General features: G+C 42.7%; 4 protein-coding genes across 5 annotated transcripts; 2 read left to right on the top strand and 2 right to left on the bottom strand.

Moving 5' to 3' along the window:
• The first annotated feature begins 336 nt into the window (after nt 1-336).
• On the top strand, nt 337-2,145 carry LOC108566529 (general transcription factor IIH subunit 2). The gene is made up of 6 exons (XM_017926459.1): nt 337-500; nt 558-759; nt 815-1,117; nt 1,174-1,427; nt 1,481-1,733; nt 1,800-2,145. Exons 1-6 carry the CDS (start codon nt 445-447, stop codon nt 1,929-1,931), a joined length of 1,200 nt encoding a protein of 399 aa, XP_017781948.1. The 5' UTR covers nt 337-444; the 3' UTR covers nt 1,932-2,145.
• Nucleotides 1,975-6,458, bottom strand: LOC108566528 (dynactin subunit 2). Of its 2 annotated transcripts, XM_017926458.1 has the most exons (7): nt 6,410-6,458; nt 3,770-3,811; nt 3,192-3,694; nt 2,901-3,136; nt 2,642-2,805; nt 2,481-2,583; nt 1,975-2,426 (listed from the first exon to the last, which is right to left on the bottom strand). In XM_017926458.1, exons 2-7 carry the CDS (start codon nt 3,803-3,805, stop codon nt 2,245-2,247), a joined length of 1,224 nt encoding a protein of 407 aa, XP_017781947.1. In that variant the 5' UTR covers nt 3,806-3,811; nt 6,410-6,458; the 3' UTR covers nt 1,975-2,244. The 2 variants fall into 2 exon arrangements, with proteins under 2 accessions (XP_017781947.1, XP_017781946.1); XM_017926457.1 differs by lacking the exon at nt 6,410-6,458 and having other exon boundaries at nt 3,770-3,948.
• A 235-nt stretch (nt 6,459-6,693) lies between these two features.
• On the bottom strand, nt 6,694-9,166 carry LOC108566515 (nitric oxide-associated protein 1). Its single transcript, XM_017926431.1, has 4 exons — nt 8,735-9,166; nt 7,390-8,671; nt 7,191-7,339; nt 6,694-7,138 (listed from the first exon to the last, which is right to left on the bottom strand). Exons 1-4 carry the CDS (start codon nt 9,055-9,057, stop codon nt 6,742-6,744), a joined length of 2,151 nt encoding a protein of 716 aa, XP_017781920.1. The 5' UTR covers nt 9,058-9,166; the 3' UTR covers nt 6,694-6,741.
• A 237-nt stretch (nt 9,167-9,403) lies between these two features.
• LOC108566516 (eukaryotic translation initiation factor 3 subunit G) lies at nt 9,404-10,615 on the top strand. The gene is made up of 2 exons (XM_017926432.1): nt 9,404-9,599; nt 9,680-10,615. Exons 1-2 carry the CDS (start codon nt 9,519-9,521, stop codon nt 10,484-10,486), a joined length of 888 nt encoding a protein of 295 aa, XP_017781921.1. The 5' UTR covers nt 9,404-9,518; the 3' UTR covers nt 10,487-10,615.
• Nucleotides 10,616-11,237: the final 622 nt, after the last annotated feature.

The raw sequence follows: 11,237 nt of genomic DNA, 5'->3' as shown, positions 1-11,237 counted from the left end.
GCAAGTAGACTCGTTGGATAGGTGAGATATTCAGCTTTCATACGAGTGTTCGATGATGTAATTATCCTAAAAGGTTGTCGAGTTATTAACGAAAAACTGAAAAAAAATCGAAAAAAACGCCGTTTCTCTGTTACGTAAAGAACATTACTTAACTTTTGTTACATACAAAGTTGCGCTACGATTGCGTGCATCTGATTATGCAATAAAATCATAAAAAAGTTTATTAGTTTTCGAGTTATTAACGAAAATCGATTACTAGATTTTTTGTTCTGTTTTATCATCTGTCGTAATAAAAATATCGACGTATGCAACTTACGTTTAGATTTGCCATCCGCATCTCTACCAAAGATAACCTGAAATTTTTGAATCTATTGTGAAGTGCTTCTGTTGTGTTTACCTTTTTCACAGAATTTCTTTTTGACTTTAATTCGAACGCATTTCGCAATGGACGAGGAGGACCCGAAAGAGTATAGATGGGAAACCGGATACGAGAAGACCTGGTGAGTGCATTGCATTGTCTACTAAACGTTCTCTTGTTAATTTGTTTTTGTTTTTAGGGAGGTCATACAGGAGGACGACGATGGATTTCTGGAAGCCTCCGTAGCCGATATCATCCAGAAATCGAAGAGGAAGAGGCAAGCTCTGAAGCAGGGTCACGCCAAGCTCGGCATGATGAGACATCTGTACATTGTGATCGACTGTTCGGATTCGATGTCCGGGCAAGATTTGAAGCCCACTAGATTGCTGTGCACTGTCAAGGTATGTCAAGATACGATGATCGATGCAGCCGAATCGATGTGTGAATTCTTTGCAGCTCATGGAGGCGTTCATCGAGGAGTTCTTCGATCAGAATCCGATCAGCCAATTGGGCATAATCATAATGCACAATAAGCGCGCGGAGAAGATAAGCGAGTTGGCTGGAAACGGACGGAAGCACGCGAAGGCTGTCAAAGCGTTGAATCGTACGTCGCTTGTCGGTGAACCTTCACTGCAGAACGGTTTGGAGTTGGCGTTGAAATCGTTGAAGTTGCTGCCGAGTCACGCGAGCAGAGAAATACTGGTCGTCATGGGCAGTTTGACGACGTGCGATCCCACTGACATTAACGTCACCATTGAGGTAAGAGTTGCAGCTACAACAGTAAAAGAAATGTATTGAAATGAATTGATTTTTAGAATTTGAAAACTGAAGGCGTCAGATGCTGCGTGATCGGTTTGGCAGCTGAGGTGCACGTGTGTCGACATCTCGCGAACGAGACTGGAGGCACTTACAACGTTATCCTCGAGGACAGTCACTACAAGGATCTGCTCTTCCAGAACGTCGATCCTCCACCAGCTGCCGTCTGTTTGGAGTCGAGTCTCATAAAGATGGGATTCCCGCATCAGATGGCGACGGAAGGAACAGAAGATCCGTTAACGATGTGCATGTGGTCAGTAGTAATAGTTGCAAAATTGAGCAAATTTATATAGTGTTATTTTATAGTCACATAGATAGTGCAGACGAAGGAAGCAAATTGACGACCGGCGGATACTACTGTCCGCAATGCAACAGCAAATACTGCGAGCTTCCCGTGGAGTGCAGATCCTGCGGGCTGACTCTGGTGTCCGCTCCGCATTTAGCTAGATCGTATCATCATCTGTTTCCTGCTGCGAACTACAAGGAATTACCGTACGAGCATCAATCTGCAATCTGCTTTGCGTGTCAGAAGAGTTTCATTGCAGATAATGATAAGCAGGTTGGTTCCAGTTTCTGAAAGATTAACGTATTTGTTAATGTTTGTTGTACGGTTTGGTTTTCGCAGGTGTACGAATGTAATAATTGCAAGAAGATCTTCTGCACGGACTGCGACATGTTCATACACGACACTCTGCACACGTGTCCCGGTTGTGCGACGAATCTGGCCACCTTTCAAATGTCGCACAGTAGTCAATAATAGATAGAGATGAAGGAAGTATTGGATGGATGGATCGTATCGATTCGATGGATTTATTAATTTATTTTAGTATTCCAATTTATACAAAAAGAAGATAAATAAGAATCAAGTAGTTTTGGTTAGGGGTGAAAGAAAGAAAAGAAAGTAAACGTGTTGAACGCGATCGTTTTTTTCGCATTGTAACGAATAATTAATATAAATAAATAAGAAAGAAGGAAAGTTACTTTACGCGTATCATTTTTTTTTAATATATATCTTGTTGAAGCGTGCCCTAAACTGAATGTTTGTGTGTGTGTGTATAGTGTGTTGCCTATCACTTCTTGGAGAAGGCTTTGATCCTCGAATCCAATCCGATCACGGTCTTGTTGATCTCGTCCAGATTCATGGCGAAACTCTCTTGGACGCCCTTGAGGAGAGCCTTGTTGTTCTCCACGTTCCCTTTGATCTCCGCTTGAAGAGCCTCCACCTGCGCGAGACTCGTCGCGAATGTTCCAGCTGCAAATCAGCATCGATTAGTTGTTGAGGATACAAAAAAAAATAGAAGTTTACCCTTGCTGTGCAACGCCTCGAGCGATTTCAATCGTTCCACCGTCTGCGGCAGCACCTTATTAACGTTCTCGCTGTTCTTCACCAATTCGTAAAGTTCCAAAATCTGTTGAAAAAAACAAACACATACAATATGGATTTAATAGTTTCAACGCATTAATTACCATCTTATCCTTTTCCACGTCTTCGGCAAATTGCTCTTTCTTTTTGGCGATCAAATCCATCTTTTGCGAGAGCGCCGTCAGACGTCCTTCGATGTGATCCAATTGGGCCGAATCCAGGAGACTCGCTGTGGCGCTCAGATGTTGAGCGGCCTCTAATAAACCCTCTGCAACATTAAAATTTTAAATCAATCAATCAATAATTATGATTAATGTGCGAAAATGCACATTTGTAACGTAATTAATCATTGATATTCATTACTTTTCGACGTGGCCTGCGTCAATCGTACAAGGTTATCGTTGCTGGCGCCGAGGACGTTCTCGAGTCGATGCAACCTCTTCTCCAATTCGGTGACGCGTCCTGTCTGCTCCAGCTTCACCTTGTCCGGTCTATAATTCAATTTAAACGTTATCCCATCCTCTGTCGTGGTGCTCTCATCACTCTCAGCTTTCTCACCGACGCTCATCTTGAACGCCTCCAATTGCGACAACAATTTCCTAATAACAATCAATTATTATGTGTAAACTAAAAAGTATTCTAAAAAAAACTCACTTGATTTGTGCCCCCTGCGGATCCATTATGTTCGAAATAACATCCTGCCCCAGAGTCTCCTCCAGCTTCAGATCGGCGAGCTTCTGCAATCCCATCTCCACTTGGGCTCTGCTCACCAAACAGTTCGTTTCCTCCTTGTTCTCCTTATCCTCGCTGGTGATCCTCTTCACGTCCTCGTGCAGCTCGACCATCTCGCATTGCAGCCTCTGGAACTTTTGCAACGGAGTCTCTGCAGTAATTCTGTTCGTCCCCCCTTGCTGCTGCAGACCGAGCAGTTCCCAATCGCCGGATCGAGCATCGTATCCAGTTCTGATCCTCTTACTGATGCGATCGGAGAAGTCGACGCGATCGGAATCGAGACCCTTGTCCTTGAACCTGTTGAAGGCGTCATCGACGGAGATGTGGATGCGTTCGACGACGCCTTCGGATTCCTCGCAGAAATCTATCGACTGATCTGATTCCGGGAGGCAGGTACTGTCGTACACGTCCGGTTCGTCGTGAGCCTCAACAAAAAGAAAATAACAATTAAACAACAACAACAACTACAATTTCCAACATGATTGAGTTCTTATACTCACGATTCCCGGTAGATTTGCGTATTTCGGATCAGCCATCTCGTCCAGCAAACGCGGAAATTCCTGCTGATTCCTGCAGCACAATTATTCCCAAACACACACACAAAACGTCAGAAAAAAACAGCAGAACCCGATGATGTCATGTGTCAAAGCCGGAGGAGCGATAGGCAACTCTAATCACATACGACATTCAGCGCCATCTATCAACATACAGATTCTGGATTAATATTTCAAAAATACGGAATTCCATTACAAACGAACTTTCGAAAAACGTTTAAATTCAATTCAATTTCAATCTATGCATATCCTAGATCATTATTCATGTTTCAGTTTCTCCTGGGAGCGACATGTTATAAAAATACAGGTGTAAAGAAAAACAAGAAATCAAGAAATGAGAGTAAGAAAACTATTTACAAATTGCTCGTCTCGTCTCGTTCAGCAAACGCGGAAATTCCTGCTGATTCCTGCAGCACAATCATTCCCAAACACACACACGAAACGTCAGAAAAAAACAGCAGAACCCGATGATGTCATGTGTCAAAGCCGGAGAAGCGTAATGCAACTCTACTGACATACGACATTCAGCGCCATCTATAATCATACAGATTCTGGATTAATATTTCAAAAAATACGAAATTCCATTACAAACGAACTTTCGAAAAACGTTTAAATTCAATTCAATTTCAATCTATGCATATTCTAGATCATTACTCATGTTTCAGTTTCTTCTGGGAGTGACATGTTATGAAAATACAGGTGTAAAGAAAAACAAGAAATCAAGAAATGAGAGTAAGAAAACTATTTACAAATTGCTCGTCTCGTTTCGTCCAGCAAACGCGGAAATTCCTGCTGATTCCTGCAGCACAATTATTCCCAAACACACACGAAACGTCAGAAAAAAACAGCAGAACCCGATGATGTCATGTGTCAAAGCCGGAGGAGCGATAGGCAACTCTAATCACATACGACATTCAGCGCCATCTATCATCATACAGATTCCGGATCAATATTTCAAAAATACGAAATTCCATTACAAACGAACTTTCGAAAAACGTTTAAATTCAATTCAATTTCAATCTATGCATATCCTAGATCATTATTCATGTTTCAGTTTCTTCTGGGAGCGACATGTTATGAAAATACAGGTGTAAAGAAAAACAAGAAATCAAGAAATGAGAGTATGAAAACTATTTACAAATTGCTCGTCTCACCAAACACACACACGAAACGTCAGAAAAACACAGCAGAACCCGATGATGTCATGTGTCAAAGCCGGAGGAGCGATGGGCAACTCTAATCACATACGACATTCAGCGCCATCTATCAACATATAGATTCTGGATTAATATTTCAAAAATACGAAATTCCATTACAAACGAACTTTCGAAAAACGTTTAAATTCAATTCAATTTCAATCTATGCATATTCTAGATTATTATTCATGTTTCAGTTTCTTCTGGGAGCGACATGTTATGAAAATACAGGTGTAAAGAAAAACAAGAAATCAAAAAATGAGAGTAAGAAAACTATTTACAAATTGCTCGTCTCATCTCGTCCAGCAAACGCGGAAATTCCTGCTGATTCCTGCAGAACAATAATTGCCAAACACACACGAAACGTCAGAAAAAAACAGCAGAACCCGATGATGTCATGTGTCAAAGCCGGAGGAGCGATAGGCAACTCTAATCACATACGACATTCAGCGCCATCTATCAACATACAGATTCTGGAGTAATATTTCAAAAAATACGAAATTTCATTACAAACGAACTTTCGAAAAACGTTTAAATTCAATTCAATTTCAATCTTTGCATATTCTAGATCATTATTCACGTTTTAGTTTCTTCTGGGAGCGACATGTTATGAAAATACAGGTGTAAAGAAAAACAAGAAATCAAGAAACGAGAGTAAGAAAACTATTTACAAATTGCTCGTCTCACCAAACACACACACGAAACGTCAGAAAAAAACAGCAGAACCCGATGATGTCATGTGTCAAAACCGGAGGAGCGTAAGGCAACTCTACTGACATACGACATACAGCGCCATCTATCATCATACAGATTCTGGATCAATATTTCAAAAAATACGGAATTCCATTACAAACGAACTTTCGAAAAACGTTTAAATTCAATTCAATTTCAATCTATGCATATTCTAGATCATTATTCATGTTTCAGTTTCTTCTGGGAGCAACATGTTATGAAAATACAGGTGTAAATAAAAACAAGAAATCAAGAAATGAGAGTAAGAAAACTATTTACGAATTGCTCGTCTCGTCCAGCAAACGCGGAAATTCCTGCTGATTCCTGCAGCATAGTTTTTACCAACGTCAGAAAAAAAACAGCAGAACCCGATGATGTCATGTGTTAAAGCCGGAGGAACGATAGGCAACTCTAATCACATACGACATTCAGCGCCATCTATGATCATACAGATTCTGGATCAATATTTCAAAAAAATACAGAATTCCATTACAAACGAACTTTCGAAAAACGTTTAAATTCAATTTCAATCTATGCATATCCTAGATCATTATTCATGTTTCAGTTTCTTCTGGGAGCGACATGTTATGAAAATACAGGTGTAAAGAAAAACAAGAAATGAGAGTAAGAAAACTATTTAAAAATTGCTCGTCTCGTCTCGTCCTGCAAACGCGGTAATTCCTGCTGATTCCTGCAGCACAGTTTTTCCCAACGTCAGAAAAAACAGCAGAACCCGATGATGTCATGTGTCAAAGCCGAAGGAGCTATAGGCAACTCTAATCACATACGACATTCAGCGCCATCTATCAACATACATATTCTGGATTAATATTTCAAAAATACAAATTCTAGCATATTCTAGATCATTATTCATGTTTCAGTTTCTTCTGGGATCAAAATGTTATGAAAATACAGTTGAAAGGTGTAAAGAAAAACAAGAAATGAGAGTAAGAAAACTATTTACAAATTGAATATAGAGTAGAGTAGAAATCAATGCATGTACATTCTGTTGTTTCTGTATATGCAACTTCCGCGTATCCGTTGCCCCCTGTACTTGACGCTCCTCGCCAGCAGCGCTTCCCTCAGATAGATACCCTTCCTGTCCGGTGTCCATCCGCGGACGGTGCACTTCTCCTTCGTTTCCGGCGTGATGGCGATCCATCCGGCATTCGAGAGAACAACGTCGGCGCAAGAGTAATCCCTGTCGATACCGCTGACGGTGAAATCCCTCTTCGACGGCTGAAGTCCTCGCCACAGACGTAACCTCTCCGGATTCCCTGACGGAACGGCGAACACTTCCGTGCCCACAAAGTCCTCGTAGATGCGATCCGCCTCTGTCGTCTGGCAGACGGTTATAGGTAGACTCGACGAGCAGAAAACGGTGAACCTTAAATCAACATCACGTTCAATTTGGATAACACATTTTGAATGGGACGTACCTCGTCGTGGCCGCACCTTCGAGGTAGTCCAAACGGGCCAATCCTGCGATGAAGAGGGTGTTGCCTGGGCGTAGACTAAACGTCTGCGGTCTCAGGATAGTCTTTGGGAAAGTCAATAGAATCTCTTCGGTGGTCAACAAATGGATTAGCTGCAATTCGAATCCTTGAATGTTAATCTTACTTCAATAATAATAATTACCTGATCATCTTGGACGACGCCTGGCGTATCGAAGCACCACTTACTGAGCCGATAGATTTTCTCGTTCTCGTCAATGCCGATCTCCGGTTTCGCCTTCGAATTCCCCTTTCCTTGCACGGCGAACACATCCGACGGCGTCTTCTTTTCCTCCGACGCATCATCGAACGTCCTATCGATGTGTCCAATGAGCGTCGCGTATTTCGGATTCCTCGTCGTCTTGAACTGTTCGAGGCGGAGCTTCCGTTCGTCCGCCTGCAAACGTTTACTGGAAATCAACCGTTCCACCCTCATGTGCAGTCTGCTACCGCTCGGTCTCAGAATGGGAAACTTGAGTAGATTCAACGTGGTTCCCGGCCACGGACTCGTCGTCGCCCTCTGTATCAAATCCGCCGCCTGCACTTTGCAATAATCCGATTGGAGGAGAGCGTTGAAGAGGCTGGACTTGCCCACGTTCGTGCATCCCACCAGGAAGACGTCGCCCCTCGTCTGCCAAACGCTTTGCAGCTTCGTGATTAAATCCTCGACACCGTATCCCGTCTTTGCGGATATCAAGGAAACGGCTAAAATATTCTTCATGCCGAAGCCGGACTCTTTGACTGTCGCCAGCAGCTGCTTCGAGATTTTCTCCAGATATCCGCGACCATCGGACGGCAGCAAATCCACCTTGTTACCGACGACGACGATCGGGTTTCGTCTTCCCAGCAGATCGGCGATTCCCGGCCAAATCGAGCAAGGCATATCCAGCAGATCGACCATCAGCACGACCAGAGCGCTCTTCCTCTCCGAGATGGCCCGAAGCACTTTCGGGTAGTCCTCGGCGGAAACTCGCACCTGCAGCGCCAAATCGTAGTTCTTCAGGAAGTGACACCTCTGACACGTGATCGCGCTCAACGGCAGTCCACCGTCTCTATCGTAGTTCTTGTAGATCTCCGAAGGAATGTATCCCGGTATAGATGTATCTCTGCAATGCAGCAGAGCGCCGCATCCACCGCAAGGCACGTCGCTCGTCTTCGTCGTCGGATCCGGCGTCCCGTAATTCACATTCGAAACATCACCCACATCCTCATCATCATCGATCTGCTCGTAATTCTCGTAATCCTGCATCCATCTCAGATGATCGTCCGACTTGTTGTACAGCTCCCAGCGCGTCTTCACCTCCAAATTTTGATCCTCGCAAACTAACTCCTCCTCCTTAACAAAACCCACGCCCTCTTTAACACTGACATCGTTCGATTGGTACGGAAAATTGACAGGACACGCCTTCTCTGCTTCAACTGCAACCCTAAAATCAATAATCATTAAACAACTTGAATCAATGATACAACAACAATTAAAATCGCTTTACTTTTTCCTTACTTTCTCCCTCTCCAATCCCAAATGGCTGTACAATGTCAAAGGAATCGGTTCCAATGATCTCCTCTTCATGTCCAAGGCCTTGTCGATTTCAAGATTCTTTGACCTGGCGATGGTGGTCCGTCTGAACCCCATCCTGTTGGGAGTCTCCTCCACATACCCGCAGTACAGCAGCTTCTCCTCATGCTTCTTCAGCAGACGTTCAACGCGACTCAAAGGATTCACCTTCACTGTCGCGCTTTGAAACTGTCTTTTTAGACATGAGAAAGTGAGGTTAACGCCCTTACCTCCACTCAACTTCAGCAGATTATTCATTTTTCGACCATCAATTACCAATCACATTTATTGTATCAACATGCTTTTGCGTTTAAAATACGCAATTTTAGTATTAATCTAACCAATAAATTGGAGTAAACAAACACCGCTTACGAAGAAATTCAAAATAATGGATAGGCAACCCAATTTACAATGTAAGCAAAGTACTTTGAAATGAGCATGTTACACTTTACAAGAATATATTCTAAATTAATTAAAGAATGCAAAAACATCAGTAATTGTGTGTAACAGATAATTTAGCAAAATATATTTGTATTTTTTTTTTTCAAATTTCGAAGTGGTGAAAGCGGTTGGTAAGCCTGTCATCAAGTTGTCATCTGTCACTTCGTCCATTTTGCTTTCACGCGATAAGGTTATAACACTGATTGTAGCAGCATTGCTGTAGCGAAAAAGTTTTGGTTTGTTTTCGATTAGTTTGTACGTGCAGATTGTTGTGAAAAATGCCTGTAGCTGAAGGAATTAAGTCGAGTTGGGCCGAGGAAGTGGAACTCGAGGGTGGAACTTTGCCTCCATCCACCGAGGTAAGTGCATCATCAACATATATATTAACAGACTTGATCCATTAGATGTGGTTTTTGTATTTACGTGTATGCGTTTGTAGGTTCGTGAGAATGGTATGAAGATTGTGACCGATTACAAATACAACAGCGACGATAAGAAGGTGAAAATCGTGAGGACGTACAAGATCGAGAAGAGGATCGTGTCGAAGACCATAGCGTCGAGGAAATGCTGGCACAAGTTCGGTGAGTCGCAGGACGACAAACCTGGTCCTAATCCGGCGACGACGATCGTCGCCGAAGATGTGTACATGCAGTACATCACGAGCAAGGAGGAGGAGAAGACGGAGGACGATGGACTGGACAAGTTGAAGTCGATGGGAGACAAGAACGTGGTCAAGTGCAGGAACTGCCAAGGAGACCATTGGACCTCGAAGTGTCCGTGGAAGGACACGATTCTGGCTGGAGGTAAACCTGCTGACGATAAGAAGGGCCCGACTGTGGGTGGTGGTGGTGCTGGAAGCAGCGGTGGACCGTCCATCTCTGCACCAGGAGACGGACCCAAGACCGCACCTTCCAAGTACATTCCACCTAGCATGAGGGACGGAGCACCGAAACGTTCCGACAACCCGAACATGCCGAGACGCGATGACGCCAGCGCCATCAGGATCAGCAATCTGTCCGAGTCGACGACGGAGACGGATCTCGAGGATCTGGTCAGATCTTTCGGTCCTCTGCAGAAGCTGTACTTGGCCAAGGACAAGTTGACCGGTCAGTGCAAGGGATTCGCCTACATCCATTTCAAGTTCCGTACGGATGCCGCGAAGGCGATCGCCACACTCAACGGATACGGATACGACCATCTCATCCTCATCGTCGATTGGTCCAAGCCACACACCACCGCCCAATAAGAACATGGTATAAAACAAAATTGATAGCAGATCGGAATATACACATATTAACAACGTGTATTTTTTTTTTGTTTGTTTCCTTCTTTTTATAAATTGAGTGTCGTCGAATAAATTGAGATACGCAAACCATATTTCTGTTTCATTTCGTCTTACAAATCCACTTAGTTTTCAATTGGTTTGGCAATCGTCAGGGTTCGGGTGAATTCGGCAACTGCAGCAATCATATTTCCATAGCAACAGAAAAAAAATAGAAGAGTTGTGCATTTGCAATAGTCACTTGATCCTGTATTTTTAGTAACAAAAATTGATAGCAGATCGGGATATACACATATTAACAACGTGTATTTTTTTTTTTTTTTGTTTGTTTCCTTCTTTTTATAAATTGAGTGTCGTCGAATAAATTGAGATTCGCAAACCATATTCTGTTTCATTTCGTCTTTACAAATCCACTTAGTTTTCAACTGTTTTGGCAATCGTCAGGATTCGGGTGAATTCGACAACTGCAGCAATCACATTTCCATAGCAACAGAATAGATGGGGGAGGGGTCAGTTGTGCATTTGCAATAGTCACTTGATCCTGTATTTTAGTAAAATTTATAATAATAATAATAATCCGTACGATGTTCGTCCGTACCGTACCGCAAATAAGTAATAGTAGTTAATAACATCAACTTAAATTTTATGTACAGCCAAGTTAAATATTAAAATAGTTATCTCGTATAGAGATATACACATACACACATATATATAT

The sequence above is a fragment of the Nicrophorus vespilloides genome, unplaced genomic scaffold (assembly GCF_001412225.1).
Source record: "Nicrophorus vespilloides isolate i.1.1-1 unplaced genomic scaffold, Nicve_v1.0, whole genome shotgun sequence".
Lineage (NCBI taxonomy): Eukaryota > Metazoa > Arthropoda > Insecta > Coleoptera > Silphidae > Nicrophorus > Nicrophorus vespilloides.
The sequence above is the reverse complement of the archived record's forward strand: the minus strand, read 5'-3'. Positions and strand labels throughout refer to the sequence as shown.

Excerpts from the sequence above, each read along its gene's own strand:
- LOC108566529 (XM_017926459.1), top strand. The coding sequence starts at position 445 with ATGGACGAGGAGGACCCGAAAGAGTATAGATGGGAAACCGGATACGAG. Across the intron at positions 501-557 it reads ACCGGATACGAGAAGACCTG|GGAGGTCATACAGGAGGACG; the intron begins GTGAGTGCATTG and ends TTTTGTTTTTAG. Across the intron at positions 760-814 it reads GATTGCTGTGCACTGTCAAG|CTCATGGAGGCGTTCATCGA; the intron begins GTATGTCAAGAT and ends AATTCTTTGCAG.
- LOC108566528 (XM_017926458.1), bottom strand. The coding sequence starts at position 3,805 with ATGGCTGATCCGAAATACGCAAATCTACCGGGAATC. Across the intron at positions 3,695-3,769 it reads ACGCAAATCTACCGGGAATC|GCTCACGACGAACCGGACGT; the intron begins GTGAGTATAAGA and ends CTTTTTGTTGAG. Across the intron at positions 2,584-2,641 it reads ACGTGGAAAAGGATAAGATG|ATTTTGGAACTTTACGAATT; the intron begins GTAATTAATGCG and ends TTTTTTCAACAG.
- LOC108566515 (XM_017926431.1), bottom strand. The coding sequence starts at position 9,057 with ATGAATAATCTGCTGAAGTTGAGTGGAGGTAAGGGCGTTAACCTCACT. Across the intron at positions 7,340-7,389 it reads GCGTCGTCCAAGATGATCAG|CTAATCCATTTGTTGACCAC; the intron begins GTAATTATTATT and ends TTCGAATTGCAG. Across the intron at positions 7,139-7,190 it reads GAAGGTGCGGCCACGACGAG|GTTCACCGTTTTCTGCTCGT; the intron begins GTACGTCCCATT and ends TGTTGATTTAAG.
- LOC108566516 (XM_017926432.1), top strand. The coding sequence starts at position 9,519 with ATGCCTGTAGCTGAAGGAATTAAGTCGAGTTGGGCCGAGGAAGTGGAA. Across the intron at positions 9,600-9,679 it reads CTTTGCCTCCATCCACCGAG|GTTCGTGAGAATGGTATGAA; the intron begins GTAAGTGCATCA and ends ATGCGTTTGTAG.